The sequence below is a fragment of the Grampus griseus genome (assembly GCF_964374135.1).
Source record: "Grampus griseus genome assembly, chromosome: 4".
Classification (NCBI taxonomy): domain Eukaryota; kingdom Metazoa; phylum Chordata; class Mammalia; order Artiodactyla; family Delphinidae; genus Grampus; species Grampus griseus.
In genome coordinates this window covers 140741990-140760391 of record NC_138997.1, presented here as the reverse complement: position 1 = coordinate 140760391, position 18402 = coordinate 140741990, and the positions used below count along the sequence as shown (strand labels likewise).

The 18402-nt window shown below is 43.8% G+C and overlaps 1 protein-coding gene across 2 annotated transcripts in view; it reads left to right on the top strand.

Moving 5' to 3' along the window:
* AFAP1 (actin filament associated protein 1) overlaps positions 1-18402 on the top strand; it is a 149217-nt gene that overhangs the window by 83156 nt on the left and 47659 nt on the right. For both annotated transcript variants that reach the window (XM_082653935.1, XM_082653936.1), the window contains one exon: positions 15189-15284. In XM_082653935.1, coding sequence (XP_082510061.1) covers positions 15189-15284 — 96 coding nt within the window. The remainder of the gene's footprint in view (positions 1-15188; positions 15285-18402) is intronic.

Sequence of the window (18402 nt, the reverse complement as noted above, 5' to 3'; positions counted from 1 at the left end):
ATATTGTAAATAGTGCTACAATGAACATTGTGGTACATGACTTTTTTAATTATGGTTTTCTCATGGTGTATGCCCAGTAGTGGGATTGCTGGGTCATATGGTAGTTCTATTTTTAGTTTTGTTTTTTTCTTTTTGCGTTACGCGGGCCTCTCACTGTTGTGGCCTCTCCTGTTGCGGGGCACAGGCTCCGGACGCGCAGTCTCAGCGGCCATGGCTCACGGGCCCAGCCGCTCTGCGGCATGTGGGATCTTCCCGGACAGGGGAATGAACCTACGTCCCCTGCATCGGCAGGCGGACTCTCAACCACTGCACCACCAGGGAAGCCCTATTTTTAGTTTTTTAAGGAACCTCCATACTGTTCTCCATAGTGGCTGTATCAGTTTACATTCCCAGTGCAAGAGGGTGCCCTTTTCTCCACACCCTCTCCAGCATTTACTGTTTGTAGATATTTTGATGATGGCCATTCTGGCCAGTGTGAGGTGATACCTCATTGTAGTTTTGATTTGCATTTCTCTAATGATTAGTGATGTTGAGCATCCTTTCATGTGTTTGTTGGCAATCTGTATATCTTCTTTGGAGAAATGTCTACAAAGCTACAGTAATCAAGACAGTGTGGTACTGGCACAAAAACAGAAATATAGATCAATGGAACAGGATAGAAAGCCCAGAGATAAACCCACGCACATATGGTCACCTTATCTTTGATAAAGGAGGCAAGAATATACAATAGAGAAAAGACAGCCTCTTCAATAAGTGGTGCTGGGAAAACTGGACAGCTACATGTGAAAGAATGAAGTTAGAACACTCCCTAACACTATACACAAAAATAAACTCAAAATGGATCGAAGGCCTAAATGTAAGGCAAGACACTATAAAACTCTTAGAGGAAGACATAGGCAGAACACTCTATGACATAAATCACAGCAAGATCCTTTTTGATCCACCTCCTAGAGAAATGGAAATAAAACCAAAAATAAACAAATGGGACCTAATGAAACTTAAAAGCTTTTGCGCAGCAAAGGAAACCATAACCAAGACGAAAAGACAACCCTCAGAATGGGAGGAAATATTTGCAAACGAAGCAGCTGACAAACGATTAATCTCCAGAGTATACAAGCAGCTCACGCAGCTCAATAACAAAAACAACAAACAACCCAATCCAAAAACGGGCAGAAGACCTAAACAGACATTTCTCCAAGGAGGATAGAGCTTTCTCTTTTACTTTGATTTTCTGGTTTCACTTTATTGTATCTGGATGTCAATTCTTTTTTATTTATTCTGCTTGGGATTCCCTGGGATTTTTAAATCTGTGGATTGGTATTTTTCTGTTTTAGAAAAAATTTTCAACCATTTCCCTTAAAATATAACTTTGCCCATTTCCTCCTCTCCCCCAACTAATTTAAATATATGTTAGACTTTTTCACTATATTCCACTTTTATCTTCTCTTTGTGTTTTACTATCCTTTTTTTCCCTTTAGTCTGGTTAATATTTTCTTGTTACTCTCCAGCTCACTGTGTCTCTCTTTAGCTGGATCTAATCTGCTGTTAAGTTTGTTCCTGTTCACTGGATTCTTAATTTTGTTTATGGTAGTTTCCAGTTCTTGAATTTCTGGTTGTTTCTTTTTAGGAATGTTTGTTTGGCTTTTCTCTCCAATAACAAGCACATAACAGACATAATTGTTTTGACAGTGGTTTTGGTTGAGTTTGGACCTGGTTCTGTTATCTGTTGTGCCTTTTCTTGTTCATGTCATTTTGTCGTCTTGCATGCCAGGTTATCTAATGATCATGCTGGGCATTTTATTTGGAAAAAATATTATAATCATTTTTAATAACAGCTTATTGAAGTATAATTCATATTTCATGCAATTCATCCTTTTAACATACGATTCAGTGGTTTTTAGTATATTCACAGAGTTGTGCAACTATCACCATAATCTAATTTCAGAACAATTTCATGAACCCAAAGAGAAAAGCTGTCCTCACTATGCTAGCGGTCATTTCCCCCAGCCCCATCCCCAGACAACCACTCATCTGCTTTCTGTCCCTGCAGATTTGCCAACGCACTCATACAACATATGTCCTTTTGTGACTGTCTTCTTTTACTTAGCATAATGTTCTCAAGGTTCATCCATGTTGTATATGGATTAATATCTCATTCCTTTTTATTGCTTTTTGTGTCATTTCTAAGAAACCATTGTTTAATCCTAGGCCTTAAGATTTACACCTATATTTTCTTGTAATAACCTTATAGTGTTAGCTCATAAATATAGTCTGTGATCCATTTTGATGTAGTGTTTGCTTGTAGTGTGAGGTAGGGGTCCAATTTCATTCTTTTTCTTGTGCGTGTCTAGTTGTCCTTAAAGAAATAATTTGATTCTCAGCACAGTGCTTTTTTCTATCCAAGAGCATTTGCCTGTGCCACATGCTTGAGGGGGCAGTAGGTCTCCAAAATCAGTTTAATTTAATTTCAGAGCTTGAGATTTTCAGAGCCATCCAGGTGACTTGAAGTCAGCCTGCAGTCCATTCAAGGGCAGGCTTATTTATTATTTTTTTTGCGGTACACGGGCCTCTCACTATTGTGGCCTCTCCCGTTGCGGAGCACAGGCTCCGGACGCGCAGGCTCAGCAGCCATGGCTCACGGGCCTAGCCGCTCCGCGGCATGTGGGATCTTCCCGGACCGGGGCACGAACCTGTGTCCCCTGCATTGGCAGGCGGACTCTCAACCACTGCGCCACCAGGGAAGCCCGGGCAGGCTTATTTTTATTACAGTCTTACTCCAGCTACTAATCTTGGGGCCCTAATATTAAGCGTGAGGGTTTTGCCAGGGGCCTCATCCTTGGCGAGCCCTGGACTCCAGCTTTCGGTCCCTATTCCGCCAGAGCTGTCAGGGTGCTACGTAGCTTCTTGGCTCCCTCCTCTGGGGGGTATCAAAGGCAGTCCCGGCTGCTGGGCTACTTCTCTGGATTCCCATATACTTTTGGATCATGACCAGGTAATTCCACACTATGATAATAGCTCTTTTCTTGCTCTTAGGAAGATGCTGTGTATATTTCATCTTGCTTTCCTCATTGTCTTTATCAGGAGAATTGGTCCAAACCTTCTAGTCCATCATTGCCTGCTAGTACTTGCTTTGAAAAACCGGTTGGGAGTGGGTGGGAAAGCCTGATGAGACATTTTATAACAATGGTTCTTGTAACATGCCAGCATCCTTTAAACTTTGAGCCTCACTTCCCTCTCATCCCCCAGGAAAGTATAAGGGTCAGACTCTGTGATGACAGCAATGATGGTTTCTGTTGGCGCAGAACACATAGATGTGGCTTTTCTCATCTCTGTAATTTGGGAGATGGAGCAGAGCATTTTTTTTTTTTAATGGGAGTCCTGTGATCAGGAGTTTCTGCTGCTGAATTTGCTTAGCCTTCCAGACACAGAATCTTAATACGTTACATGTCAACCACTGGTGTTACCAAAGTACTTTTCCATCATTATTATCTCTTAATCCTCAAAACCGCTGCCTGAAAAAGGTGTTACTATTGGCCATTTCATTTTACAGATGAGATACCAAGTCCCAGGTAGACGGGATGTCACAGTGATCAACCGGTGATGGGGCCAGGAGTTGACCTCTGAATTTCCTGGCGTCATTTTCATTTTCATTCTGCTGGGCCATCTTGACAATCTGCCATTCTCTCTTTTTATTCCTCACTTCTAGGTTCTTAGCACCATTCCTTCAGTAAGGAGGGAGAGAATGAGGAGGTAAACGAGGAGCCTTATATGTGATTCTGTTTTCTTCACCTGGTCCCAGTCTTGGTTACCTGTATCTGGCCTTCTGCATTTTTGTGTTTACCTGTTCCCTAGTGGAGAACCCAAGAAAGGACACTCTGAAACCTAAGCTTTCTTCTCTTTTCCATCTGTTCTCGCAGTCTGTTGAGTATTTTATGCGTACTAACGAGCAGCTCCCTTGTGAATGGTATTGGTCTAACATGAAGTCATCTAGCGTTCACTGGGTTTTACTGTTTCACTGGGAAATAGGAATGAGCGGACAGTGCAGCTCACAAATAGACAAAGACAAAACTTTTTCAAGATGTCAGGTGCTGATGGGGTGAAATGGTCTTACACCTTATTTCAGCAGATGTGAGATACAGATCACAGGCCCTTAGCTAATTATAGAGTGATGACTCTGTCAATGGGAGCTTAACTGCAAAAACTTTTTAGCATTTGCTGATATTGCTTTAAAAAGAAGTAAATACTTGCTAAGTTATCTTTTTCTAAAGGGTTTAACTTGATTAATTGCTCCACTTAATGTTTGTGCTTTACTTCCATTGCATATTGTAATACAAGAACCTAAGAAGTCTTCATTAGAAATGGAAGTCTGATGACAAAACTGCTTTCAATCAATCAGTTACAGAATTTTAATTTTTTAAAATCAGCAGAGACCTGAGACGTTTTAGTTTAGTTTCATCCAGATATTGTTGTTAGATTGGCTGCCTTATCAGAATCAACTGGAAATTTAAAAAAAAAAACAACCAATAAACAAAAAAACAATCCTAATCCCTAATGATTAGATTCATTTGGGACCTAAGAACTTTTTTTCTTTTTACTTTATATCTTTTACCCTTTTTAAGATCCAAAAAGCCACAGATGTAATTGAAACATGCCTGCCCTATTCTCTCTCCCTCGATTGTGTCTTTTTATTCTTTTTGAACCATTTATAAGGGCTTTATCATTAGTAAAGATGTTAATCATTAAAAATAAAAATTCTCTCCGTCTTCCAAGGTTACTTGTATCTTTGAATTTGGTCTTTATTATTATCTAGGAATACTTTAGAAATGCTTTTTACTTACAATGTCTGTACTCATAAACAAGAAATGATATTATTTTTCATGTTTAAAATTTCCACGTAAATGGCTTCCAACTGCACGTGTTCTGCATCCAGCTTTTTCCCTCATTTGCTCGCACCCTCACTGTCACGGGCAGTGTTCAGTGAGCATTCTCGTGCGGGTCGCCTGGTCTCGGTGTCCTGGTTTCTCTAGGATGGAGACCGTATGTTGGAATTGCTGGTGTTGATATGTGCACACCTTCAGCATTACTAGAGCCTCGCCAATTGTTCTCCAGGGTTGTTTGTACAGTTGTCCTTCTACCAGCAATGTGTGAGAGCAATCACTTTGTATGTCTCTTTTGAGTTTCTTTGTACCTATGCAGCAAATAGAAATGCAAATTTCAATACCCGTCCCCCAACCCTCATAAAAAGGGTGCAGAAACAAGGTTCTGCACCTTGTTTTTTTTTCCTAAATAGAGTATCTTGGAGATTTTTTTTCTCCAAGTTAGAGGATAGAGCACTTTTTCCCTTTTACAATACATAGCATTTCATTTTATAAATAGAATATACTTTAAAAAAATCTTATCTTCTATTTGTGGATATGGGGCTGTTGTCATTCTTTTGATGTGACAGGGAGTTCTATGATGTTAATCCTGTGCCCGCATGAGCTCACAGTTTTGCTAGTCTGTAGACTGTATTTCCAAACAGAGGAATTGTTTGCATGAAGGTTATAAGCAATTGTAATTTTGAGATACAGTTGAATCACTTCGTAGGTTTACCAGTTTACCTTCCCACCAACAGTATGTGAGTGCGTTTCCCCCCACCAGTGTGTGAGTGCCTTTTCCTCCCAAAAGCATGTGAGTGCCTTTTCCCGCTACTGTCCTGCCAGCAGCCTGTGTTACCAACTTTTGAATTTTTGCCAGCCTGATAAGGGAAAATGATATCTCATCTAGTTTTAATCTGCATTTCTCTCATTATGAGTGACATTGAGCATCTTTTTATAGGGTTCAAGAGCCTATGGCTGTATTACTGTTTCCGTGAACTGTCTGTTTATATCCTTTGCCCTTTTTGTAGATATTCTGCTCAGAAATCTATTTTTAAGGAAACTCCTGATGCCCGATGCCAAGCCAGGTTTGGTAATCACAGCTCTAGCTCAGCCTACTCATTTCCACTTGGATAAAAGTCCTCATGGAAGAGAGCATTTGAGAGCAAGTAAGTGTTTCTGCAGGCAGATAGGCTGTTAAGGCAAATGGCATTCCACAGCCATTTTCACTTAAGTTTTATTTGACTCTTATAACTGCTTCTGAAATTCATTATAATAAATATAAAGGAGCCGGGAAGGAGAAGGTGGTGAGCCAGCACTGTGTAGAAAGACAGTGTCGCTAGAGCTCAGATTGGAGTCCGACGCTGAGTTCTGACCTCAGCCCCGCCAGTCACTCGCTGAGTGTCTTAGCTGAGCTCCGTGACTTCTCCGTGCCTCAGTTTTCTCATCTGTGAAAACGCGAGGGGTTGACAGTAGTGTCTGCTTTTTAGGGTTGTTGTGAGGCTGCAACCGTGTTAAGATATGAAGTGTTTAGAAGAGCACCTCGCCTCTGTGAGCACGTATGTAGGTGCGAGCTGCTGTTATTGGTGGTGTTAATAAACATACGAGCTCCTGTTGAAATCTGTTTGGAAATCAAGATGACAGCAGGATGTTTTTAGGGGCCAGAGCTACGAGTGTTCACAGCCCTTCCTCCCACCCTCCTTTGCCCAGACCTGCAGGGAGTCTGGGAAACATCTTCCTGTGTGCCCATAGGGAGGAAACCATGTGCCGGTCATCTGCCGTATCCCCTATTGCAAATAAATTAATAAACATCCCCAAACAACTCTTAAAGGTCTATACCAAAGAGAATGTTCAAGGGAAATTGGCTGCACTGTAGACACCACTGTCCTTTTCTAATGAGAATCCGTGAAAGTCCTAATGCTGACCTTGGTAAATTGCATCCGTCCTTTTCTTGCTTTCCCCCCCCCCATTCCCTGCTGGGTAATGTAGGGGTTTTACAGCACCTCCTGGTTTCAAGCAGTTTTAAAGGAATACAGTTGAAAGGAGTTTTCAGCATGATTTAATGTGCTGGGAGAGTATCGTTGTGGTTTTGCCAGACTTCTCAAGGAGGATCACAAACAAGTTTATTGTATACTTTAGCTCATAGAACCTGACCCTGTGTGTCCTTGAAGAAAGGTTGATCTTAGTTCCCCGACCAGGGATCAAACCTGCGCCCCCTGCAGTGGAAGAGTCTTAACCACTGGACTGCCAGGGAAGTCCCAAGAAAGGTCTTTCGTATTCTCCCAGGCATCTCCCCTTACTTTGTTTCTTCCTGAAGAAGGGCCTTCATGTAGTGTCATCATTTCCTTTCACCCTAAAGAAATTAATAAAATAAAATGATTTCTTATAGAGCAGACCTTCTGGAAATAACTCCTTTCAGCTTTTTGTTTGTTTGGTTTTTTTCTTCTCCTTTCAGCTTTGACTAGAAATGTCTTTATTTCACCTTAACTTTTGGTGAGAAGTTAGCCATCACTTGTATCAATTGTGCCTTTGAATGTGATGTGTCATTTTTTTTTTTTCGTGGCTCCCTTTAAGATTTGCTTTTTTAATCTTTGGTTTTCAGCACTTGACTGTGAGGTGTCTGGGTGTGGCTCTATAGGTTTTTATCTTTCTCAGAGCTTTTTTTTTGTTCTGTGGGTTGATGTCTTTCATTGGTTTTGGACCGTTTTTGGCCATTATCTTTTCAGATATTTTTCTGGCTCATTTTTTCTCTCCTCTCCTTTTAAAATTTGTTGGTACATGTTAGGTCATTTGGAATATCCCGTGGATTTTGGATTCTCTGTTCTGTTTTTCTTCACTCTTCCGTGTGTTTCAGTTTGGGTGGATACTTTAGATTTACCCATCCTCAAGTTTACTGGTTCTTTCCTCTTCTGTGTCCGGTGTGCCCTTAAGCCCATCTTATGAATTCTTCTTTTGTGACATCCTATTTTTCATTTCTAGCATTTTTCTTTGGCTTCTTTAAAAAAAATAGTTTCCATCTCTCTTCTGAAATTCTGTATCTCTTCACACATGTCTTAATGCCTTTTTCACGATCCGTTTTGACTTCCTATCATAGTTATTTTAAAGTGTCTTGTAATTCTGATATTTGGATCATCTCTAGGACAGTTTCTATTGAATTTGTCTCATGAGTTTACATTGTATTCCATCTGCTTTGTGTAAAACAACAGTAGAGACTGAAGTAATTACTGTTTCCTCCAGAAGAGGGTGTGCCCCTTCTCCCGTCTGCTGCTCATAGGTGGGCTGCCTCCGTCTCACTAGTTGAGGCAGACCTGGACTGGGCTGCAGCTTTACTTTAATTCACTTTGCTATTGCCTTCACATGGTTTCAGGGCTGGATCTGGAATTTTCCATCAGCGTGGCTCAGGTTCTGAGCTGTGGTGGAAGTCTGGAGGTCTCTGTGTGCTACAGACACATGCTAGCTTTCTGGACCAGCTTGGTTTTCTTTCTGGCCTGATGCTGGCCAGCTCTTTGGTTTGCTGGGGTATTCTCTCTGTTCTCTCTGAAAAATTCTCTCTGAATTTTTTTAGAGCTCACCCACTTTGTTTTAGTTGTCAAGGTGAGAGTGGTGGCCTGCGTGCCTTTCTGTGTGGCAACCAGAAGTCAAGATACCATGTGCTGCCCCTTTTTCTTCATCAGTCTTGCCAGAAGTTTATCTATCTTATTAGTTCTTTCAAAAAAACCAAATTTTTCCTCTGTTGATTTTTCTCTATAGTACTATTGTTTTCTATTTTATTAAGTTCTCTTCTTTCACTTTGTTTTGGCTTAATTTTCTGTAATTATCCCAAGTTCTTGAATTGTGTACTTAGATAATGGATTGTTAGCCCTTTCCATATGTGTGTGTGTGTGTGTGTGTGTGTGTGTGTGTGTGTGTGTGTGTGTGTGTGGATTTAAAGCTATGCATTTCCCTCTAAGTACAGTTTTAGCTGCATCCTCTATTTTGATTTTTGTGTGTGTGTGTGTTTTTATCATTCAGTTTAATGGGTTTTTTTGTTTTGTTTTTTGGCTGCAGTGGGTCTTTGTTACTGAACGTGGGCTTTCTCTAGTTGCAGCGAGTGGGGACTACTCTTCGTTGCGGTGGTGGGCTTCTCATTGTAGCGGCTTCTCTTATTACAGAGCATGGGCTCTAGGCGCATGGGCTTCAGTAGTTGTGGCATGTGGGCTCTAGAGCGTAGGCGCAGTAGCTGTGGCACACAGGCTTAGTTGCTCCACAGCACATGGGATCTTCCCAGACCAGGAATCAAATCTGTGTCCCCTGCATTGGCAGGCGGATTCTTAACCACTGCACCACCAGGGAAGTCCCCTATCATTCAATTTAAAATATTTCCTAATATCTGTTGTGATTCCCCTTTTTTCTAATGGTTTATTTGGGAATATATTGCTTAGTTTCCAAGTATTCAGTGATTTTTAAAAAAATTACCTGATTGTTTTACATTTCTAGTTTAATTCCACTCTAGTCACAGAACTTTATATGGTTTCACAAAGTAGAAATTTATAGACTTGATTTATTGCTCAGCATGTAGTCAGCTTTGGTAAGTGTTCAGTGTCTACTTGTAAGGGATGTGTATTATGCATTTGCTTGGTGTACTCTTCTATATATGGTTGTTAGATCACAGTCATTAATTGTCATGTTCAAATCTTCTATATCCTTACTAATTTATTTATTTGTTTTATCAGTTACTCAGAGAGAGAGATGTGGGAATATCTACCACTTTGATTATGAATTTATCTATGTCTTTTTTATTTCTGTTAGTTTTTGCTTAGTAGTTTTGAGGCTATGTTATTTGCTGCATACAAAATTTAAATGGTTATATTTACTGGTAGTTAAAACCTGAAATGTCCCTCTTCCTCTCAGTGTTTCTTGCCTTAAAGAATTACTCTCTGATTAATCTGTAGATTAATTATCTTCCTTAATGGTACCTTTCGATGAACAGGAATTGTTAAACCTGAAATCTGGTGTGCCAGTCTTTACTTCTGTAGGCAGTACTTTTCGCATCCTGCCCCCCCCAATTCTAGCATATTCCCAGTCACCAAGATAGAACCTGTTATTTTCTTCCAGAATTTTACTGCCTCAGTCTTTACATTTAGGTCTCTGATTCACGCATGTCGGTTTTCATGGACAGGATGAGATATGGGAGTCCAGATTCATTTCCTTCCATATGCATAGTCTGTTGTTTTAGTACCATTGGAATGAACTTAATTGCCACAGTTGGAAATCAGTTGATTGTGTAATGTGTGGGTCCTTTTCTGGGCTCCTCGTCCTGTGTCGTTCGTCTGTTTGTATGTCCTCACGTCACTGCCACATTGTCGTGATTGCTGCAGCTTTAGAGAGAGCCTTGAAATCAGCTAGGATGTGGCTTCCAACTTTTTTTTTCTAAATGATTGAAAACTTGGAAGTCATAGTTTTGTGTGTAAGAAGTCAATGCTGTCATCATGTTTCTTTTATTTCCCCTTGTCAAGGCCACGTCTTTATGATTGAAGTAGATTCTTCTTAAAGAACCTTCGTAAAAGAAACAACCCTGCTTTATCTTGATGGTAGCGTGTTAGAGTGGCAGAAGATTGAATGAAAAGTCTGGAGATCTGGAGTATATTCTGAGAATGCCTCTAACTCATTATGATATTTTTGGTCAGCAAACTCTTTCCCCTTTATCTATCAAGTGGAAATAACACTGATCAGAATGGTCCAAAAGCTAGAATGAAGAGGTTACATAAACGCACTCTCAGAACTGTAACAAACAGTTGAAATTTGTGATTTATTACTACCACGTCTTAGGACTCCTTCTGTGAAAATTCTAACAACTCTCTGTCATGAATTGCTTTGTAAGACAGATGCCAGGTCTTTTATTCATATAAACTCCTCTTCTCCCGCACTGTCCTAAACCTATTATCCAGGTGTTCAGTATTTCGAAACGTGGTTTCAGTGTAACAATTAAAGACCTTTTTGGTAAGTCACACGCACTCCCTCTGTCAGGTATGAGAAGCCTGGGGCCTTGGTTGGGCCAGTACAGGACTTGACAGACGCTTCTTCAAGGATCGTTACCAAATTTGTTTCTGTCCTTTTGGTCTGCAACTTCCATTACCAGCAGCTCTTGCCAAAGTTCCCTCTCGGTGCGTGTGTGTGCAGATGCTGAAAACATGAACCATCTTGTTGGGGTCACTCAGAAGACAAGAGTCAATATTCCCAGAAATGGAGTGGTCAGATTTCCTTAAAAAATGTGCAGAGATTGTGTTTCTGGAGATGCAGGCTCAAGTTAAAAGCAAACAAAAATACCACAGAACATATAACAATTTGTATTTGGAGGGATTTGTGATTCTGAATTTGGATCCAGTTCTCTTAAATACGTATTAAACTTCTCACAGAACATGGCTCTTTCAAAAGAAGTATATTAGTGTAAAAACCTCATTTGCAGCTATTTGAGAAATCGGGTGATAAACCTTTTATTTACTACTTCCGAATGAACTCTGCAGGGGCAATGTGGCAATAAACAGCAATCAGAGAAGAAAGACAGTTCCATGAAGATAACCTGAAGTAATCCAACCGTTTGATAAAACCCATCGAAAGAAACACTGGTTTCTCTCATTGATCTTTTCAGCAGTGCCTTTCTCTGTACCTGGGATGTAATTACTATTATTAAACAGTCTCATGTTGCTGGGATACCATGAATAACCCCACCTGGCCCCAGGCGTGCTGGGTCTCCTCTGGTCTACCGAATCCACCTCATTCTGTTCTCTCCACGAGGAATTCAAGTCCTAGAAGGGAGAAACTAATAGGGAGGAAGGGGTATAGTTGATCTATGTACAGCATTGTAAGCATGCGGGTATTTGGGTTGGCTTCATCAGGAAAGGCTTCTCAGAAGGGTGATTGCATTTCGTGAGCTGGCATTGACGGCTCGGTGAGCTCCCCTGGCTTCGGAACTTCAGAGATTCCTCGGTTCCCCAAACGTTTGTTTGCGGGAAAAACAGGACCTGATATGGGATGGGGGAGAGTGGAGGGGACAGTCCAGTGACCAGGAGTGGGAGGAAGTTGGTGAGGCTGGGGTGTGTTGTGCTGCAGGCATGGCTTTTAGCTGATGCTCTTTTTCTTTCTCTCTCTCTGGTTTTTTTAAATTAAGTAATTCATTCATTCATTAAATTTTTGGCTGCGTTGCGTCTTCGTTGCTGCGTGCTGGCTTTCTCCAGTTGTGGCGAGCGGGGCTACTCCTCGTTGCTGCGTGTGGGCTTCTTATTGCGGTGGCTTCTCTTGTTGCGGAGCACAGGCTCCAGGTGCGTGGGCTCAGTAGTTGTGACTCTCGAGCGCTAGAGCGCAGGCTCAGTCAGTAGTTACGGCGCACGGGCTTAGTTGCTCCACGGCATGTGGGATCTTCCCGGACAGGGCTCGAACCCGTATCCCCTGCATTGGCAGGCGGATTCTTAACCACTGCACCACCAGGGAAGCCCTCTCTCTCTTTTATTTTTTAAAACTTCCCCATCCCTGAGGATTTTAGGAATCTATGCAGAGGACTAGGGAAACTTTGTCACAAGGCTTTTACTTTTCTCATGTGATGGCCTAGTCTCTTTCCTTCTGTTTTTCATTCACAGCTTTTTTTTTTTTTCTCATAGGGAATTTCAGGTCGAATTTATCTCTTCATTCCCTCCTCTTTTTCTTTCATCAAACTTTTTTTTAGTCGCTGTTATGTGCTAGACATTGGGAATGCCAGCCTAAGTGAGACAGAGCCCCTTCTCTCAAAATGAGCCTGGCTCGATAGAAGAAGCAGACCTGCGGGTCCAGGATGCCCGTGACCAGGGCCTGAGTGCAGTGCGTGGCCCGTGGAGGGGCAGCCGCGTTGTGTCCCATGCAGGAGGGTCCAAGCAGGCTTCCTGGTCACGGGGGACCCAGGCTGCTCATGAAGGATGAGTTCCGTCCAGCCGAGAGGGGAGCACACCTTCTCCAGGAGATACCTGAGATCTGACTGGAGCTTTGTAGATCCTTCCCCCTTTGGAAAAAAGAAAAAAAAAAAGGAAAGAAAAAAGACAACTGTGTTTTGCATAAAAGCTTTTGCCAGAGATAGGTTTCTGCAGGTAGTGTTTTGTGGGGTTTAGCCTTCTAGTCTGAAACAAGGGCCTCGAGACCCTTAGCTGTGTGTGTACAATTGAACGCATTTTCGTGGGAAGAGAGCACACGTTGGCATCCTCGTTGAGCTGTCCCAGTGGGCGTCGCTTTCACACGTTCTGGGCAGAGATGGTGGCTCAGCCGTGCCTCTGGAGCTGGTGGTGGCACTGGGGCTTCAGCCCGAGCTCCCATCAGATGCACAAGCCCAGGAGTTTTCCATCGCATTATACTTTTTACCAAGAGGGAAGAAAACGTCTCCACCTTAGGTCAGATAAAAGTGTGCCTTGTCAGCTGAAGGCTTGATAAACACAGGGGAGGTGAGGGAATAAAGACCTGCTGCAGAAAAAGCAGCAGTGAAATGAGCATGAAACGCAAAACTGAGGGAACCTTTTCTGCTTAGAGACATTCAGGAGGTGCAGGTCACCTGGTTGGTGTCACCTTTGCTTACGTTTTCACACCTCAGACTCAACAAGGAGAAAAACATTGCAGCAAGCTCTCTGGGTTTCTTCTTTTCCTTTTTTTCCTGTTTTATTCTGCAACGTGGACCTCACTCCATTGCTTTTTCGTAAAGCGGCTGGGCAGCAGGATGGCTGGAAATGCTGTCCCAGCCTCCTGTCCGTTCCTGGCTCCCATCCCAATCCCAGAGCAAGCCAAGGGAATCTGGATGTGTCTGCTGAGATCGTATTGCAAAGTTACTACACAGATAGCTGGGGCTTTGGCATTGCTTTTTTATTTTTTTCTCAGAAGGCACTTGGGTTGAACCCAAATTGCAGCTTAGTTCCAAAAAGAATAGAAGACATTTTGAAAGCTTTGCCTGATAGCTCTTCATTCACCAGAGTGTAAGTTGCACCAACCCGGGAGCTTGTCTGTCTTGTTTGCTGCACGTCCCCAGTGATCAGAACCATGCCCACCTCCTTGCAGGAGCTCAGGAAGGACGGGAGGGACAGCGGGTGGCCGCAGGGTTGGCCGTGATTGCCAGTAGTGCCGCAAGATGGTCCTGACACCTGCGGGTCTGGGCCAGGATCCCTTTCTGAGCTCTCAGCGTAAACTGTACAGGTGCTGGCAGTGATGACGTGCTGGTGACAGTGTACACGTGCAGGTGCTGGCTGAGGCATCTTGCATGCAGGGTCACGTTCTCTCTTCACTCAGCCATAAATACAAGGCACGTCATGTTGATGCGCCTTCCTTGCTAGTGAGGATGCCGAGGTGAGAGAGGTGATGCCTCTCAGCCAGTACTGCTGTGCCTGCCTCACAGAGCAGTCAGGCGCCTTCTCAGACTCCTGCTGCCGCCCGCCCGCGCCGGCCTTCCTGCGCCCTCCCCTGCTTCTCTAGAGCCCAGCCCGCCCCGTCTCTGCGGAGTCCTTCCTCTGCTCAGCTCCTCCCTAGGTGTCCCCTCCGGCCATGCCCACCGCCTCCCTCCCTCCTGCTCCCTCTTCTTGGAGGTGAGCTCTTCCGGTTTGCTTCTGGCTTCTCTGTCCATCGCAGCTCAGACTCTTCCAGCTGCTTCTCTCCTTTGGCCCCACCCCATGTACTGACTGGCTCGAGGTCTCCTCCTGGGTCTCCGTCCTGCTTTGTCTCACCCTCGCCCCGTTGGCTCATTCCGTCCATGGCCATGAGCACCAGCCTGTTGACAGTGATCCCCTGGCTCCCGCTGGCCTCTCCCAGCCCATCTCCTGGCCCCTGGTACTCTGGGTCTTCCGTAAACTCTTCACATCCACCACAGGGCCTTGCACCTTGTCCCCTCTGCCTACAGCCCTTTACGCCGGTTCTTCACGTGGCTGCATCCTTCTGGTCATTGAGCTCAGCTTTCAGCTTACATGTCATCCCAGGAGGGCCTCTCTTGATCTAAATCAGCCACCCCTTTTTGTTAAAGACTCTCTTCTATTCTTTGTAGCACTGACTGCTGTCTTACCTCCATTTTTTGGTGATATTCATTGTTTATCGTGGTATCTAACTTTTACTGGAGCGGAAGCCCCATGAGGGCAGGACTCTCACGTACACCGTTCCCTTCTGTATCCCAGAACCTCTGTCAGTACCAGGATGGGATAGACATTTGGTGAATGATGAGTGAAAGAATGAACAAACGAGTGCCTGGCATCCTGGAGCTTAAATCCAGATGCCTCTGACCCCTCGGAACTTTCCTACCGCACCTCCTGCCTCTGCTTGGACCCTTGTGTAACCATCTCTGCCCTTGTGCACTCACCACAGGTGGTCAGAGAGATCTACAGCGGCTGCAGCGGGCCAGCAGACTCGGAATGTCCTCCCCCCTCCAGCTCCCCGGTGCACAAGGCAGAACTGGAGAAGGTAAGGGGCGTGTTTCTTTCTAGGAATTAACCTTACAGTTAACTTGGACCTTCCTCGAAGTTTTCATAACACCTCTGATATTTCAGCACTTCTGGTTGAAAAAAGGAAAAAGATAATGCAGCCCTGCTTCCTCGCTGCCTGCTCTGTACGAAGCTCACACTGGCTGTTTTACAGACTGCATGGTTAGTTTTATGCTTCCCAGCTGTAGATGCAGGAATGGCTGCAAACGTGGCACAGGATTTAAGGTGATCAAGGTCACCTGCTGTTACACAGCAGCGTGAGATCCGCAGGCAGCTCTGTGTTCTTCTGGAATACAGCAGGTGCTTCGTCAGTGCACCTTCCCAGAGGTTTATTCCCAACAGACGGGTAACACTTCCTGTCCTTCTCTGCTCTGTACTTGGGCGCCGTGAGCACGCAGCAGGTGGGTAGGGCTAGCCCTCCTGCCAGAGCGCATGAACCCGCCACTCCTGCTGTCTGTCCCTGATGGAACTCTGTTGCCTGTATGTGCTGAGATCTCGTTTCCATGGAGATCCCTGGCTTTGTGCCCCACCGTGTTCTGTCGGTAGCCTCTGTCTCAGGAACTTTCTGAGCGCTCCCTGTTTGGCCCCTGCCCTGCCGGTGAACACATCCTTCTTTGTCTATTCTTGTTTTAGTCAGGGTTCTTCAGAGAAACAGAACCAGTGGGGTGTGTATGTATGTATATTATAAAATATACATAAAATTTCAATAAAGATAAAATTCTACATATACAATTATATACATACTGAGAGATTTATTATGAGGAATTGGCTCACAAGGTTATGGAGACAGGTGAGTCCAAAATCTGCATCGTGGGGCCTTAGGCTGGAGACCTAGGAGAGCTGATGACGCAGGTGAAGTCTTTGGGAGGACTGCCCCCCACCACCCCTTGCTTGGGAGGCCCGTTTTTATTTTTTTAATTCAGACCTTCAACTGCTTGGGTGAGACCCACCTACACTGTGGAGGGCAATCTGCTTACTCAAAGTCCACCAATTTATTTTTTTTATTTTTTAAAATTTATTTTATTCATTTATCTATTTATTTAGTTTTGGCTCTGTTGGGTCTTCGTTGAGGTGCACGGGCTTTCTCTAGTTGTGGCGAGCCGGGGCTACTCTTTGTTGCGGTGCACGGGCTTCTCATTGCAGTGGCTTCTCTTGTTGTGGAGCACGGGCTGTAGGCACGCGGGCTTCAGTAGTTGTGGCACGTGGGCTCAGTAGTTGTGGCTTGCGGGCTCTAGAGCGCAGACTTCAGTAGTTGGGGTGCACGGGCTTAGTTGCTCCACGGCCTGTGAGATCTTCCTGGACCAAGTCTCGAACCCATGTCCCCTGCATTGGCAGGCGGATTCTTAACCACTGCACCACCAGGGAAGCCCCAGAGTTCACCAGTTCAAATGTTAGTTTCATCCACAAACGCCCCCCAAGTTGACTTATAAAGTTAACCTCACAACCCTCACCCTGATATTGTGACATAGCAGGCCTATTTCTCTTTTTTTCCTGATTACAAAACTAATGCCTGCTCACTGCAGGAAATTTAGAAAGTAAAGAACCAGAAATAGGATGGATAAGGTCACTTAGGAGGCTAGAGCTCCTCTCAAAGCTCTGCATGTCTTTAAACCAGTTTTCTTCTATTCGTGTGTTTCTTTTACAGTTTGGATAATCTGATGCATAAAATTTCTTATGCTGCTTTTTCCTTTTTTCTTTTCAGTTAACCTTTATACTATTAGCAGTTTTCCAGGTTTTTGAAAACACATAACATGCAACGAGCATGTTTGCATTTTCATCACCTGAATAATATCCAATTCATATAACTCTATTATTTATGTACCCCCCCACTAGGCTCTCTTTTTTCTTTTCTGAGTCGTGTAAAATAACCTGACACTTTTGTGTAAATCTTTGCTGCTTCTCTGACTATTACCTGAGAAGAGATTCCTAGAAGCTGGCTTACTAGACCAAAGGATAGAATTTTTAAAGATTTTGATTCATGGGACTAAGCAAGTTACTTTCCGAAAGTTTGATCCTACTCTGTTTCTCATCAGCAACACGTCGGGGCTCTTCTTTCACCCACTCACGCGGGAGTTGGCAGCTCTCTCTTACTGTCTTGGTCTCTAAGGTGGCATTGTTAGTGCCTGGCCGGACCTGTTGACCCAGATCCCAGGGGTGCTTCCTGGCCTGAGAGCTGGGCTTTTAGTCCTTCTATCACTGGAATGTGGCACACACTAGGGTCCCGCTAAAGCCATAATTCTTTTACTTTGTCTCTTGCCGGTACCACTGGGGGTTACTGGCACCTGCCTGCCATCTTGGCCCAGCACTGCCTGGACCTCTTATCACGAGGTGAGCGCGTGTGTCCCTGTGTTCTGGTATCATCCGGATATTTTGATTGTCTCCCGGCTGGCCAGTCTCTGTGGCCCTGGGGTGTAATTTGAGGTTCTGAGGAGGGGTGTTCTAGAGCCAATTCCTTCACTGTGACTCCACAGGGTCTCTGGTTGGAATGGAAGAGGTTCTGCTCAGAACTACGTTTCTTCTCCTGAAACTAACCTGGAATCCTAATTAGGCTCCTCAAATCCATATATTAGGATTAAAATAATTACGGGCATCCCTGTGCCCTTTGATGGCTTTGATAGTAACTCATCTCTCTGTGTGTATTTCTGACTGTATTGTTGTGAGCAGATGCTTGACACTCGCCCAGTTATTGGTGAATGGTGGGGGGAAATTAAATGAATGGTGTAGGATTTATTTCTGGAAGGATAATGTGGCTTGGTGAGGGGGAATATTTTATGTACTCCTAATATTTCGTTGGCCAGAAAAGTTAGTTTGGGTTTTTCTGTAAGATGTTACAGAAAAACCCGAACAAATTTTTTGGCCAACCCAATATTTTTTTCAAAATTATTTGCAAGAAAAAGTGATTTGATTGAAACAAGCTTGGTACTATAGCGTGTGTTAGTATAACCTCAGCGACTTTTTTCTTTGTTCTTTCGATGCTTTAAAAGCCGTTGTAGCAAACCACCCAGGTAGCCCGTGTTACAGTTGGGCCCTGTCTCCAGATTACTAGGAATGCAGCCCACGTTTTCTTTCGCTTTTGAGATGACTTTTGATTGATCCAT